Consider the following 16215-nt stretch of genomic DNA (forward strand, 5'->3'; position numbering starts at 1 on the left):
GAGTCATATTCTGAGGTGCTGTCTCTGTGGATTGGACTTGTTTGTCCAGCACAGCTTACAGATGCTCTGTTTGATTGAGACGTAAGAGATTTGGAGGCCAGGGCACATTGTACTTGTGAAAGAAGCCAAAGCCTCCAGGAAACATCTTGAAGGGTGTACTTGCTCTGCAGCAACACTCAAGTAATTCTGGTAAGTGTTACATGTTGAAGAATCAACCACATTGATGGTAGGATCTACGATTTTCTGACTTCAAATTGCCCAAAGCATCACACTGCCCGTGCTGACTGGCCTACTGTCCACAATGCACCCTGGTACCACGTATTTCCTGGTGACACACATGTAGCTGGGCATCCATGTGATGTGAAATGAAATTAGATTTTTTTTTTCAGGTTAGCTCACTTTTCCATTGCTCTATGGTCAATTTCTGCTTCTTGCATATCCATTTTTGCATGCTTTTCAACTGACGGGTTATTCTAGCATAGCATTGTACCGGTAGGTAGTCCTCGGCAGTGTATGATTGAAACAAGTGATCACCATAGTCAGTAATTTTGTATTTCCTCAATATAATTTTTTTTTTTTAAATGTTCACTTAAAATTCAATGTATTTATATATACTGTATATTTATCTATATATTTCTAATTACTGTTTGTCTGGCAGTTGAACATGGGGTCCCAGAAATGACATTTTCTTCATTCTGGAAGCATGTGCTATTTATTTAATGCAACAATTTTCTTGGAACTGGTCAACTGGTGACACAGTTTTCTCAGTTAGTCTCACTGATGCATGTGAGGAGCGAAGGCCAGACCAGGCATTCTGTTCCAACAGATGAGCTACGGAAACTAAAAAGGCTAAAGAAGTTAAAGTTTGTTCTTACATTAAGGGGTCAGAATACAAAATAGACCACAACTTGTAATGTATTAAGCACACATAAGACATGCCATTAGAGCATTTAATTTGAACAGAAACAAGATGATTTTAAGAAATGTTAAATACATCAGCATATTTTTTTTTAAAAAACACAAAAAAAACAATTGGATAAAACAATGTGTTTTAGTATGAATCGTGATGTTACATATACTCTAAGACTTCACACTAAAAAGAATGTTAGGTTTGGAAGATCATAACAGAATATTTGATAAATTTGTAGCAAAGATGCTTGCAACTTTCTGGCCTCCACCTCACCTTAATTTTCTCTGTCTCTAATTTGTGGATTTTGATGTCAAATATCAAGAACCCAATTGCAGTATTGATTTCTCCCCCACACACCTGGAATTGAATTCACTTTGCCAGTTTTCCTAAAAGTGTTTTACATTGTGGTTTAAGCTTGTGATAGATGTAATGTGGGGAAATGTAAGGAAACGGTATAAATGGGAACCAGAATGTTATTTCTTTTGACAGTTTTTTTTTCTCTGCACAAAGTGAATATCGGGAGTTCTGGTTCATACAGAACTTTATAGCGCAATGAACAACCAATGATCTTACCCACTCAAAATAGAGATATGATTTGGATATAAATAATTGGATTAAACTTTTCCAATCTGACATGAATGCTATACGCTTTTGTTTATTGTTTCAATCCAAAGTGTGGCGTGGACATCCGCCGGACTGTTACGCGCCATGTTGGTTTCGCGCCCTCTTGCGCCGCAGTCACTCCTTGGATGTTGTTATTCAAGGAAATGTGGGTTGTTCTAGTGCTTTTTCCTGCGAATGTTCGAGCTTTGCGTCAAATGCGCATAGTAAACAGGTTACAGCATGGTAATCCACACTAGTTTCACATGATGCAGCGACTCGTCGTAAAGGTAAAGTGAGTTTTAATTCACAAACTTAATGGAATTTACATCCTGCTCAACTGGCGCTGATAGCCACGGTCGCCGTCTTCTTACTCGAGTAGCAATTTCATCTCAAGTTATTCTTACTTACATCTCATCTTTAAATAAAGCAATCCATTAACCGGATGTAGTGATGATCTAGTTGGAGTAAATTTGTAAATACGATGCGACTGGGCCCGCAAATACTCATGCTCACTGTGAGGAAACTAAAACCAACGAAAATCAGCCATAAAATTCCAGGACACTACGAACACAAGAGAAGGCTTTGTATGAAAGGAAGCATGCATTCCACAATCTGGTCTGCATCAAAGCAATTCATAACACATAGAACTAATGTGTAAAATGCTTTGTTTTGCATTTTCACGAACCAAATGTTAAATGTTACTGTCCTGTTAAAAGTGAAGGTCTAACATAAAGGTCAGACTTAAGGTGAGGCGACTAAACACTGTTCAGGCACAACTTTATGACTGCCTGCTAAATAGATGTCCAAGTAATCTCCTGATGACATTGCTTTCCCGTTGATGGAAATACTGAAAAGGATGTGAATTCAGTTACTGACTAATCTAATATATCAAATCTTTGTTCAGCTTGGTTGTGCTGTTTTAGGAGAACAACCTTTTGCTATGAGGCAACTATGTTAACTCCCTTTAACACTTGCTTAAATTGATTAACAAATAGGAGTCATTTATTTTCACTACCTGTGTAGCCTGCTATTCAGAGTCAAGATGTAAGAGTAGCCCTTTGTTCAGCAACTCACTGTGAACCATTCAAAGGAAAAATCAAATCTTCCCAAACTTTTAAACGGCCTACGTGAACTTATTTTCAGCAGGTTTTGGATTCGGTCCTTCCCTGTTTGGCCCTTTTAATTGTTGTTGGCCATGTTCAATCCTCTCTTGGTAACCACTACCACCAAAATGCCAGTCTCTGTTTTGACTACTGTGTGATTGGTGCTGGGCCAGCAGGACTGCAGATGGGATATTTTCTTTCAAAGGCTAAAAGGGATTATATTATCTTGGAGAGGAACACAGGACCAGCCAGCTTCTTTAGAAAGTAAGATATGTTATGAGTGCATCTCTGTTGGTAAACTGTACTATTAGTTATGCCCCTCTTTTTTCCCACCCAGGTATCCCAGGCACAGGAAGCTAATCAGCATCAACAAGGTCAACACTGGAAGACAGAATTATGAGTTCAATCTGCGTCATGACTGGAACTCACTGTTGAGCGATAAACCCAACCTGTTATTCAAGAGAGTGAGCAGTGAGTTTTATCCTCCTGCTGATAGCATCATACTCTATCTAAACATGTTTGAGAAGGAGCTGGGCCTCAATGTCAGGTATGAAGTAGATATTGGGAGGATCAGGACTGTTCAGTCGCAGGCTGGGAGGAGCTACATATTGACTGATCAGCATGCATCTGAATACAAGTGCAGGTATTGTCAGAAGAAAACATCATGTTTGTCTAAGATCTGCAGAAAGCTGTGCTCTCTATTGTTCTGTGTTTTAGGGTTCTCTTGGTTGCCACAGGGCTTTGGGTTCCTAATAAGATCAGTTTCATTGGTTCTGACCTTATTGAAGGTTATGAGTCCATGTCCACTAATGCTGATGACTACAGGAATCAGGCAGTACTCATTCTGGGCAAGGGTAACTCTGCTTTTGAAACAGCTCAGAACCTTTTGGGAAAAGCAAGTGTTGTGCACATGCTCAGCGCCAACACCGTTCGACTGGCCTGGCAGACACACTATGTTGGAGATGTGAGGTAAAGTCTTTTATTTCATAGCAAACACATTCACAACAGCTTTATGTGGGAAGACAAAGGTTTTGTTTTGTGTTACGGCCTCGTGTCGTCAAAGACAGCATTTGAAATTATCAGAAACTGCCTTCTAAGTTGAATTTGTCTCAAACGCAACAGCCATTATCGCCATGCCAACAACTAAGTGACAGTTTTCTGTGAGAACACTCCTATCATCTGGTTTGCACACCATGTCATCTGGTTTGTGATGCAGTTGACAACATAACAACAGTGAACCACTGTGTTGTGCCTGTGTTGTTGAGGCTCCTCAACAGGATATAGATTGTGCGAACCCAACACGACAAATGAAGTAATTTTGTCTTTTGGGGTGAAATGTTGTGTAAACAGCCTCAGTCTGCCATCTGCAGCAGTGCTGAGCACATATAGAGCATAGAAAAGGTTAGTACCGTATCTTCACCTTCTAGATCTCCCACCTACCAGTCTCATCACTATGCTAGCTTCTATTCCCACCTTGTGAGTGAAAATATCCTATTAAAGAAATGTTCTCAGCATTATAGTCTTTGTTGTAAAGGCCTTGGTATAAGATTTACCTGTCTGTTGCAAATGCTGCTCATTGGCCAGAGTAGTAAACATTTAAGGATTTTAATTTTATTGGCAGCAAGAAAAAAAATGCAATAATGAAATAAATTAAAAAAAATAAAATAAAAAATCAGCTACACTTGAAAATGCATTTGAGTTCTGTTCTGGTTGGATATCTAATTAAAGCATTTTTATTTATAAAGTTATGAATATAAAATGTGCACTGTAATAAGGAGGTAGGAGGTAATCAGGAGAGGTCATTTAAAAAAAAAAAAAGATACTAGCATAAGATGTGAAGGTTAGAGATTAATGAAGTCAGAATAAAAACAAAACCTTAGCACCATAGTTAAAAAAGCCCATCTTTTCTTAAATTACAGTGAAATTATTGTCTGAATTACCTGATAACATCCATTTGTTTTTTCCTTTTTCCAGAGCTGTGAACAATGATGTCATAGACACATACCAGTTGAAGTCTCTTGATGGCTTAGTGGAAAACAACATTGAAAATCTTGCCATCATTCAGCAAGGTGGAAAAAAGCTTTCAAATATGAAAAGGTTTTACTTGCTTTCAAAGCATCTGTATGAAAACTTGAAAGAAATGAACAGTACTTATTTGATGAAGGATGTGCTGCAGAAGCATGAGAAGGAAAGAGAAACCTTTTTTTGGCAAAAACCATACAATCGAGTTATACGGTGTACTGGGTTCCGATTCAACTTCAGCATATTTGACAGGTATAGCTCAATGGAAAGTGGTGCATTTATTACATTACATCAGTTTGCACTCCTGACTTTATGTTTGCCTTTGTTCACAAATAAATCTACCCAGCTCTGCCACTCTACTTAAGAGTAAGAAAGCGAACGGTAGGTTTCCTGGGCTAACGGCCTGGTATGAAGGCATCCAGACTCCTGATTTGTTTGTGCTGGGAACTGCATCACATTCAAGAGATTACCGTGTATCTGCTGGCGGTTTTATCCATGGATTTCGTTACACAGGTAAATGTTTGAAAGATAATTTCTGTGAATCAAATTGAGGCTGTGTTTATATCTCAATAAATAATCCTTAATTATATCTCTCTTTTCTGTATACTGTACTACACTACTTAACAGTTTAAAAGCTTTAAAAGGTGTAGATGTTCTACTGTTCTACTTGTGACCATTAGTATTGCTGGTCCATAATGTTTGGCCACTCATTCAACTTCTAAGCCTTCTGGATTTCACAAGTAAATGTAATTTAATTGTCAATCCTGAATTTAATAGACAGCTAACTAAAATGAGTCTGTAGAGAGAATTGTAATCCCTGATGCTAACTCCTGTCAGCATCCAGCATTTTGGATCAACTGGAGCCTTTTTTTTCAGAAATATTTGGGATCATTGAATTACAAGAGTCCAGCCTACAAGAAAAACATGCATGGTCTAGTTTTCCAGCATTAGATAGAATGCTCCTTATCGTGGAAATTTTACTCAAATAAAATAAGACGATCCAAGAGACCTGTTTTATATATCAGCTCAAGGACAGATCTTCATTAAAGATTACCCCAGCATTTCTCACAGTTAAACTGGTGGGCAAAGAAATGCCAGCCTTAGTAGCTGAGAATATCTGATATTGAGGCTAATGAAGTCTTTGAAGGGATATGGCACCACGGCTGTCTGTCCGTCTGCCTGTCCGAATACAAAACTTGTGTGTTTACCTCGGAAGATAGAGATCAGAGTTGACCTTTGACTTTAAACACCAAACAGTCCAGACAAAATAACCAGACAAGATTTAAAAGGCTGTGAAACTAGAATTCAGATTATACTGTATGAACTGGAAAATTGACTGAATGGATAACTTTGGTTTGCATTTAAATTAATACTGTAAATTTTTGATTAGATCTTGGTGATTGGTCAGGTTTGGCTTATTTTGTTTGGGAAAACTGGCATGACCATCTATTTATGTAAAGGTTTAAAACAGGCAGATACAATTAGAAATTAATCTTTCCTTTCTACCCCTTCCTGTCATGGAATTGGTATATACATAGGTGTTAATTACTGTACAACACTATTTTCTTGATGGAGCAAAGGAAGGATGTGCTACTCAGGGTGCACAGACAGGTGAGATAGACCAGCAAAGACAAGAAAGCAGGGAAACACCAGGAAAAACACAGGGTCATACACAAACCTAGCACACCCTATCTAAGGAAGGATGAAATAGATTTTAAAAAATCAAACAATCTGATGGCCAAATATCAAATAATTTACAAACAGATTTTGAAACAAGAGATCTAATGTCTAGTATGTAAGGCACATCTAATTTACCTGTTAACTGCAGTGATGTAATAAACCTTATTAGAATAATTCATTTTAAGGTGTTTTTGTCAGTGTCCACATAAAATGGATGTTTGGTGTTAATCAAACAACCGGAAGAGGACATCCTCACTCGTCCAGGCCATAAAAACTCTAAGCTTAATATAAAATAAACTGGACTTCCTTTAATATTTCCAAGATGTTTCATCTTTTCCAAGAGGCTTCTTTAATTCTAACTCATCCAATGGGAATCCCTGAATTCTATCATCATTGGTCATTGGTGGTAATTTGCATCATTAGTACGGTAAATATGAAATATTAGCGATCGCTACTGTTATTTATGTAACCAGGTAATGCTTGTTGAGATTAAAAAAACTCTTTTTCAAGCGTGACCTGGCCAAAACAGCAGCACAGTAACAGAAAACAAGAGTGGGATCACATGATTACACGGCACAATCACACAACACCATCAAGCTTACTTGTTATTTATATTTGTCTTAAATTCCCCAAAGTTACAAGACCTATCAATTTCAAGCCCTCTACATCATTCAAGGTAGACAGCGAAGAAAGCATAGAGGGCTTCTGACCCAGTTCAGTTCTGACTCTCGGGACCTGCATTTATGTGATATCCTCAATCCAGTAAACCAGCACCGTACGTCAAACTCACCAGTTTGAGAAATTTCCTGGATAAGAGGTGAAACAGTAAAGGAGGTCGAGTTAATTCTTAAAAACTAATAACATTCCCTTTACCTTTTTTGTGTTCAGTCAAAAAATAACAAGTTGTTACACTAAATGCAGACCTTTATATAATGTGAAATAATGCCACTATACTAATCATTTGCTGTTAAAATACTTTTGATAATTTTATTACATTTGTGAGTTGTATAAGTAAACATTTAAACGTGAGCTTTTTTAAACATATAATTGTGGGGAAATTTAAGTTTTTCTTTTATGAATTTTTGTTTTACAGTACGAGCTGTACACAGATTACTCGAACAGCGTTACCACGGCAACCCATGGCAATCAACTCAACTATCAGCAACACAGCTGGTGTCCTGGATACTTAAACGTGTCAACGAGGCCTCTGGGCTCTACCAAATGGTGGGGATTCTTGGTGATGTTATAGTTCTAAAAGGGCAAGTACCGCTTATGTCTTTTTGATTCAGTTTTTTCCCTGCTCCAATAAAAATGAAAAAAATCTTATTACACAAAGCCCTGTTACTTTGATTTCTTTGACTCCAAGGTCTCACGTTGAATATGTGGAAGAGTTTCCTGTCCAGGCCATGCCTGTTTTCCCCTCCATCTCAGGTCATGAGATCTCCAGTGGGGTCATAGTTATGTTGCTGCAATATGGGACCAGGAAGATAGACTTTCTTGGAAAAGACAGAGCTGAAAAAGAATGGGCCAAAGCTTGGAAATCGAACTTTCTGCATCCTGTTTTATACTATTATCAAACTCTACCTACAAGTGAGTGCTAATATCACTATTAGCCTTTACTGTCTAATGTGCATGTCATTCAGTTAATAACTAATGGTCTGAACTTGCTCACATATCAAACAGGTGACACTTATTTTCTGAGTTCATGTGAAAACCATTATGAAACATTATTATTTTTTAATATTTTTCAATATCTTTGCTTCTATTAGTACTCTTTATGTAGGTTATGTAGGAAATGGTTTGCTTAAACACTAAAGGTTATTTGACGACTTGCAATAAAAACTCTGTAGCTATACATTTATTTATTTGAGAAATCAAATAAGCTAACCTTATCAGAACTGATATGGCACAGTGAGCATAATCCAATGGATTAATCCAAATCAAGGTGTGGAAGTGACCTCCTCTTATCAGACCAGGCTATCTGCAGCAGGGTTTCCAGTTCATATTGGACACATTGAGTGCTGGACACCACCTAGACAGCCAACTAAATAAAGATGGCATGCTGTCACTGGTCAGGTTAGACAGGGGTACAAAGTATGAGTACGTTTAGCATAAATCTCAACTGGTAACACAAACAGAAGAATAGAACATACTAATGTACTAAAATTGCTTTATATTTGAAAAAGGTTTTTTTGCTATTGGTGGTTGATGTAGGCAACAGGGTTAAAATCAATCAGAGCTTTTCAGCTCCAGACCCACAGACAACTTTCATAATGTTATTCATGATATAAATAAAAAAAAGATTCTAAAATTTAGTTAATGTTGTTAGCAGCAATTAAAGCTTTACACTGTTTTTCTAGAGAAAGATATGAAATTCCGTCCAAAAGGCTGGCCCTTGCCAAAGCCCAAGGCAATTCATCACATCATTGAGAACTTTTTTACAGAATGGCATGCTCCTAAAATTCATATCCAGCCTCTACGGCGATTTTTGGAACATTGTATGCAGACAGATCTCCGGGCCTTTTATGCAGGTAAAGTGTTTTTAACAAAGTGTCCAAATGATGCATCAAATAATGAATGAAGTAGAATATATTAACATGATGAAAGATTTCTGGCTATCAAAAACAGAAGTGTTAAAAATTAAAGCACTGTTCAAAAGGTTCAGACATTTTCGAAAAATATGAATCACATGCTTCATAATCAAATTATTATCATCAAATAACCAGCAAAATAGTAATTCTTTTTAAAATGGATTCCTGTGACACAAATTATATTGTGTCTGCTTTCATTATATGGTCAGTGAAATTAAAATTCAACATCCTGTAATATACAGTTCAAACAATTTTGATTCAATTCATTGTACTTCATAACTTAGTCCCTTTGTGTTTGTGAACACAGCAGTAGAATCTTTTTTTAAAATATTGACATAGCTCCAGTGAAGAGCTCCACTCATAAGAAAAGTAATATTTCTGTGCATTTTATGTTGGTATGAGAATGCTACAATATCAGAATGTCTAAAAACATTTTAGATTTTCCACTTTGATAATTCTGACATTCTTGTCTTCTTTTTTTTTTTTTTTTTACAATTTTAGAATCATGTTTCAGCTCATCCCTCACCCATTGCAAGCCTCCACTGTTTTGTCAGGAAGGATACTTAAAGCACCATGGAGTTACTCGCCGTATCCAACCATGGCGGGACAGTTATGACCCTGTTATAATGACCTTTAAGCAGGGTGCAAGCCAAGACGCATCAGAAGCCGACTCTACATTTTCCAAATACCTGGCCCAAGCTGGAATGTTATTTTCCTCAGGACTGAAACTTGAACTGTAGTTGCCCCACATTCTCTCATCTGAAAAACTCATTTGCACTTTTGTCCAAACGTTTTAAACTGTTTGTCAAAACAAATCAAACAACTGTTCAAAAGCAGATGAGAGTCCTACTATTAAAAATACAAACTATTTCTACTCTTGATGACCCTTGCCATTTAAAGTTGTTTCCCATGAATATATAGCTGCCTGCTCTTAACTGTACAACTATTAATTCTGACATTTTGCTAAAATAATGACATAAAAGGAAACTGATTAAATTGAGATATTCTGTTTTATATTTTTTGACACTTAAAGATGTGTTAAGATGTATTATTTCCAAAGAACTTGCTTCAATCATTCTAAACAATTTTTATGTAGTGAAATATATTGCAACTATATGTATAGTAAGGTAGATCTGTCCGTCTGTCTATCTCACAATGAAAACAAGGTCTTGTTCGTTTCCTAGTTTTTAACAAAAGACGAGGAACTAATTTATAGAAAGGCAGCCATATGCATAAATGCATAATAAACACATAAATGGTCCCTGAGTTCCTCGTCTTTATTGTTTTAAACCGTGTTATAAATTTAACGAGACATATTCATTGCATAGTTTTCCAACTTTCCTTTTTTAATAAAATGATTGTTTTGTAATGCAGGACTAGACCTGTAGATGGCAGCACAGAATATATCCTGCTCGAAACTAGAAGACGAGGAAGAATCCACATATATTTTCTTGCTGTTTCGAAAACCTACAAGATGTTTCTGATTAATAAGTGGAGAGAAGGACATTATGGCTCTATTCATCATGTACGCTAATTAATTGTAATTTACAGAGCGGCGTCATATTTAGATCTTTTATTAACAGCTTATTTCACCCCTTCTACAATTGCCGTAAACGCTGTAGTTTCACAATAGCATCTATAGTTAAATATGAACTGTTGCAACCCAGAAGTCACAATATCGTCGGAGATCGAGCGATCGAGTTCCGAAGGAGAGTATATGGTGGAGCCGGGAGACGATGCTGACATTCGGGAGGCGTCAGTGTACAGAGAGACCCGGCTGAACGTCGAACCTATAGAGGACGGAGGCGCCGCTATAATAAGTGGGGTTGGCGGAGGCAACGCAGTGCTGGGTAGGGTAAGTAAAGAAGACGACGATCTGAGGTACTTGCATTTATTATGGGAGCCAGGACGAGCGGAACGGTGTACCGGAGGTGTAGCAACCACGCTGCGGAAGATGACGGGGAGCAGGGCCAGAAGACAGCACAGAATGGCTCGGAGCCTTGGTCCTATCGGGAAAGAGATTTATGGTAAAATTGCTTTAGTCACCACATTTTCGAAAAAAGTGCTACATTTTTAGGTTGTGTTAGGTTAAGCCCGTCAATAGTTTTAGGACACAAAGGCATCTAGATGAACATTCTGAAGGAACCGAAGTTGAGTCGTCTTACTAATTACGATTAGGAGTTGTTCAAGACTACACATCCCTGTTGAAATGGGAGAAAGTAAAACACCAAGCACGCTTTTGTTATACCTCCTAGCACACAGAGAAAACAATAACTTGGTCATTCATTCAGGATACCTGTCTTCTGTATCTGCAGTTTTGATATATTGACTCATAAAGCAGTATTTGCAGCGTTTGCATTTTTGTCTCTGCAGCTGTGAAGCGACTGAGAGAGGCAGCAAACTGTAACGACATCGACGCAGGTATCATCACTTAAGCATAACTTGTGCATGTTCACCACTAGAAGTCAGTTTTTTTGGGGGGGTGGCAACTTACTCTTTTTTTTTCTTTTACCAGTTCGAAAGCTCCTGCAGGATGATGTTGACCCCTGTGCAGCAGATGACAAGGGAAGGACAGCCCTACATTTCTCCTCCTGCAATGGCAATGAAAGCATAGGTATTGTCTGAACATCTCGTAGTTAACAACAAACTAATTAAGACTGAAATTCACATAACATTAAGTGAAGACCAAATTGTCTGTCAATAGTTCAGCCTGGTGTCCTGTCCAGGGTATTTTGTTGGCTACCTCACCCTTTTTGGTTCTGAATAGGAATAGGTCATTATTCCAATTGGATGGATGGATAGCTAATGCTACATGTGAAATGTTTTACACTTTTAATCTAAGCATAATTACTTTGCTTTGATTGTTATAACTAATCAATGTATATTTGACCACATACCGGTAGTACGGTACATTTTTTCCTTGACTGCTTTATCTCTTATGGGGTCACAAGAGGGTGCTGGAGACTATACTATCTGCATATAAGCAAAGGCTAGTTGCAGGGTCCTATATGATCATTTGAGGGTTAGATGCCTTCCTTTGTGTCCTGGCATCTCCCTCTACTACCAGAACACAGTCCATATTTTGTCTGGACTTGAAGTGAGAACCTTCACAGCCCAGTCCCACACAGACTGAGCTACCACCACCTTTTTCACACTAAAATAACTCCAATCTTTTCACATTTACAGTACCAGTTAAAATGAAATTTTAACATTTGCAGCTATTTTGTTTTTATCATTTCAGTGAAGTTGTTACTGAGTCACGGAGCTGATCCCAACCAACGAGACAGCCTAGGGAACACCCCCCTCCATCTGGGTAAAAACACTTTGATTTCATAATGATGATTCTGACTAATAAATAACTTAATGATAGTGATATATGTAACTTGCATTTTTAAATTTTGCAATGCAACACTTTGACATATGGTTTTGGAATGAGATTGGTACAATTGTAAGATACAAAAACCAAAAATGGCTACAACTCTGGTTTGCTGTGATCACTCTTTAGCTATGAATGCAATAGTAACAGTTAGGATCACTTAAAATTTGTTTACTGCAGCGGCCTGTACCAACCATGTGCCTGTGATAACCACATTGCTGAAAGGAGGTAAGACACGGGATCGTTTTCTTTTTTCTTTTTAACAAGACATTGAATGGAAGGATAGTTTTAGCTGGCCAAAACCCCTCACCCCAAAACCCCTTTTTATTTTAGAAAATGGTAAAACATTTATTCAGTGTGAATTAGAATTGTTTTAAAATGATAACATTTAACAGAGATTGGGGCTTTTATGGTTGCTGTAAAGGAGCCCGTGTAGATGCCCTGGACAGAGCAGGCAGGACCCCTCTGCATCTGGCACGCTCTAAGCTCAGTATTCTGCAGGATGGAGATTCTCGCAGTTTAGAGACCCTGAGAGGGGAAGTCACACAGGTAAAAAATCAGTTACCTTGAATTTTTCCATATGCAAAGTGGTAGAGCTAGGCTTATCTGTATTTTCTGAATGATCACAGAATTGGTGGTCTTGCTGGAATTATTTCTGTCTAAATTTTAGATTATTCAAATGCTGAGGGAGTACCTGAATATAATGGGTCAGAGAGAAGCCACAGAGAGGCTAGAGCACATTTCAGCACAGCTGCAGGACACATGTACCAAAGAACAGGTGACGGCAACATAATCCCATATTTCTAATTATTTTTTTCGTTTCTACTGCTAGACTGTAGCTAAATACCTTTGTTTTTCGTCTTTTACTTTTAAAACTTTACATTATTTTACATCATTTACATTTATTTTCTTCAAATTGACTTTTAATCAACTGCATATAGCCACTATCATACAAGCATTTAAATGAGAATATCTTTATAGCCTTTAGATTGATTTTCTACATTACTATACTGAGCTATGTTTAATGCATTTTTTCTTTATTTCAGGTGGATGAGATTACTGATTTATTGGCCAGTTTTACATCACTCAGCTTGCAGAAACAGTTCCAGGGATAAGTAAAGGATGAAGTTTTGTCCTGCCCCGCTGCCTTTACTATAATGTCTTTCATCATACCGTACATAAAAAGTTCAAATACGTTCCAAAATTATTTTTTTTAAAACCTCCTTGTTTTTTTTTTCTTTTTGCAAAATGACTTGTCTTTTATACAACCTTCGTATGTACCATGTCATCACAGGGCCAACACAGAAAGACAAACAGCCTTTCAACTTTTAAGGTTAATTTAAATCAGCCAGATCACCTATTCCCCAAATGCATGGCTTTGGACTGTGGGAGTAAGCCAGATTACTCAAGGAAAACATGCAAACACCACGCAGAAAAGTTCTGGGCCCCCAGGATATTGACATGCAGTTGCACCTCAATTTACACACCAATTTGAAATAAATATGTGTTTTTCTTAAAAAAAAACAAAAAAAACTTGAAAGGTATTTGTGAATATCTTGAGAAAAGTACAGGTAAGCTTATCCTTGCAAAATGCTTAAAAAACCATTTCATTATATTTTGCCACCTTTTCTCTAGTAATGCATTGATATTAAACCATAATTGTTATTTAATTGACTCACAGTGAATATTTTGTACAGATGAATAAATCAGTATGTGAGATCTCTGATGCATTGTTTTTAAAAAGCAGAAAATGAATGACGTCTCTGGTTGTCTGTCTAATTAAACAGAACCACTTGATCTTCTAAATCCATTTCTTGAAGCATATCTTTGATATGATTTCCTCCAGCAGATAAACCAACCAACTCATAACTTCAACCACACTCCTGACTTATGGTGTTGAGGTAGAACATGTGTCAGTGTTCCCTCAGAACCCCCTCCTGTCAGATCATTCTTTGATCACTTTTACATTTATGACTAAGGATTCTTCTATCCTCAGAACAAAGTCTTACTATAGCAGATGTCTTTCAGATAATGCTGTAGCTAAGTTTAAGGAAGCAATCCCTGTGCTAATCCCAGGACCACTGTGTGTTTCTCCAGGGATCAATCATTATAATCTTAGCCCTGCTGAGGTTGACTCTATTGCTGAAGGTGCAGCAACCTCACTGAGAATCACGCTTGATTCTGTTGCCCCCCTGAAAAGAAAATAGTAAATCAGAGGAGGTGTGCCCCCTGGTATAATTCACATATCAGGACCCTCAAGCAGAAAGTGCGAAGACTGGAAAGGAAGTGGCATTCTTGTAAAATAGACAGCTATCATGTAGCCTGGAAAGACTGTCTATTAGTTTACAAAAAGGCCTTTCGCAAGGCTAGAACAGCTTATTTTCTTCTTTAATTGAGGAAAATAAGAACAACCCCAGGTTTCTTTTCAGCACTGTGGCCAATTTAACCAAGAGTCACAGTGTTTTAGATCCACGTATCCCTTCTTCCCTTAGTGTTGAAGACTTCATGAGCTTCTCCACTGATAAAGTTCTAGCTATCAGAGAAAAAGCTAACCATGCCATCCCAACAACTGGACCATCACCAGATGTGCTGACTGTGGGAACATACAGGTTCTCCAACGAGCCCTTAAGCTCCTTCAGCCCTATATATTTTTCTGAGGCGTCGTCGCTAATTCAGAAATCCAAGTCCACCACGTGTCTTTTAGATCCCATCCCAACACACCTGTTGAAGGATGTTTTACCATTGATAGGCAGTTCTGTCCTGGACCAGATCGTTGGTTCTTTAGTGACAGGTTATGTACCCCGGTCCTACAAGGTGGCAGTGATTAAGCCGTTGCTTAAAAAACCATCACTGGATCCTGATGTCTTAGCAAATTATAGGCCAATATCCAACCTTTTATCTCTTTTTTCACTTGAGGAACATCACAAAGATCAGGAAACTACATGATGCTGAAAAGTTAGTCCATGCATTTGTTACTTCCAGGCTGGACTATTGTAATTCTTTATTATCAGGGTGTTCAAACAACTCTTTAAGAAGCCTCCAGCTGATCCAAAATGCTGCAGCCAGAGTTCTGACAGGTATTGACAAAAGAGATCACATAACTCCTGTAATGGCGTCTCTTCATTGGCTGCCTGTTAAATTTAGAATAATTTTCAAAACCCTTCTTTTGACCTACAAGGTCCTCAGAGGCCTAGCTCCATCCTACCTGGAGGAGCTAGTGATACCTTATCAGCCCAATAGACCTCTCCGCTCTCAGAATGCTGGTCTACTTGTGGTTCCCAGAGTCTCTAGGGGTAGAATGGGGGGCCGAGCAGGCCAGGCCCCCCTGCTGTGGAACCAGCTCCCTGTCCAGGTATGGGAGGCTGACTCCATCTCTACTTTTAAGATCAGACTTAAAACCTACCTCTTTGAAAAAGCTTATTGTTACTAATTCTGTAGTTCCAGTTACTATCATAGATAGACAAATTATCATACTTAAGGGGTCGTCTAATCGTTAGGTTAACATCTTAGCTGTGCTGTTATAGGCCAAGGCTGCCGGGGTCTGGAAACATGATCACCTGACAGGCCTCTGTCACCCCACTAGGTCATGGTTTCCTCTCCTCTCCTCTCTCCTCTCCTCTCCTCTCCTCTCCTCTCCTCTCCTCTCCTCTCCTCTCTCCTCTCCTCTCTCTCTCTCTCTACCCAGTCGGCCATCAGCAGGAGGGTCCCCCTACATGAGCCTGGTCCTGCTCAAGGTTTCTTCCTGTTAAAGGGGAGTTTTTCCTTGCCACTGTTGCTTGTCTGGGGTTAGGCCCTGGGATTCTGGAAAGCACCTTGAAAAAATTTTGACTGTAAAAGACGCTATATAAATAAAGATTGATTTGTTTTGATATCGACATATCAGGCTTTACTCACAACATACAGCCAATTTATGCCTCAAGGCAAGTTTGG

At 38.3% G+C, this 16215-nt stretch overlaps 2 protein-coding genes across 6 annotated transcripts; both read left to right on the forward strand.

Moving 5' to 3' along the window:
* Positions 1 to 1604: 1604 nt before the first annotated feature.
* foxred2 (FAD-dependent oxidoreductase domain containing 2) lies at positions 1605 to 10175 on the forward strand. Of its 5 annotated transcripts, none has more exons than XM_057014041.1 (10): positions 1606 to 1800; positions 2657 to 2880; positions 2954 to 3259; positions 3334 to 3585; positions 4591 to 4890; positions 4985 to 5151; positions 7412 to 7577; positions 7685 to 7908; positions 8763 to 8849; positions 9411 to 10175. In XM_057014041.1, the coding sequence occupies exons 1-10, from the start codon at positions 1777 to 1779 to the stop codon at positions 9647 to 9649; spliced, it is 1989 nt and encodes a 662-aa protein (XP_056870021.1). In that variant the 5' UTR covers positions 1606 to 1776; the 3' UTR covers positions 9650 to 10175. The 5 variants fall into 5 exon arrangements, with proteins under 5 accessions (XP_056870022.1, XP_056870021.1, XP_056870023.1 ...); XM_057014038.1 differs by having other exon boundaries at positions 1607 to 1800; positions 8679 to 8849; XM_057014039.1 differs by having other exon boundaries at positions 1621 to 1800; positions 2660 to 2880; positions 8679 to 8849.
* A 163-nt stretch (positions 10176 to 10338) lies between these two features.
* On the forward strand, positions 10339 to 13795 carry ankrd54 (ankyrin repeat domain 54). The gene is made up of 8 exons (XM_057014047.1): positions 10339 to 10936; positions 11283 to 11330; positions 11425 to 11523; positions 12151 to 12222; positions 12466 to 12513; positions 12710 to 12834; positions 12956 to 13063; positions 13332 to 13795. Exons 1-8 carry the CDS (start codon positions 10558 to 10560, stop codon positions 13398 to 13400), a joined length of 948 nt encoding a protein of 315 aa, XP_056870027.1. The 5' UTR covers positions 10339 to 10557; the 3' UTR covers positions 13401 to 13795.
* Positions 13796 to 16215: the final 2420 nt, after the last annotated feature.

The sequence above is a fragment of the Takifugu flavidus genome, chromosome 18, assembly GCF_003711565.1.
Source record: "Takifugu flavidus isolate HTHZ2018 chromosome 18, ASM371156v2, whole genome shotgun sequence".
Lineage (NCBI taxonomy): Eukaryota > Metazoa > Chordata > Actinopteri > Tetraodontiformes > Tetraodontidae > Takifugu > Takifugu flavidus.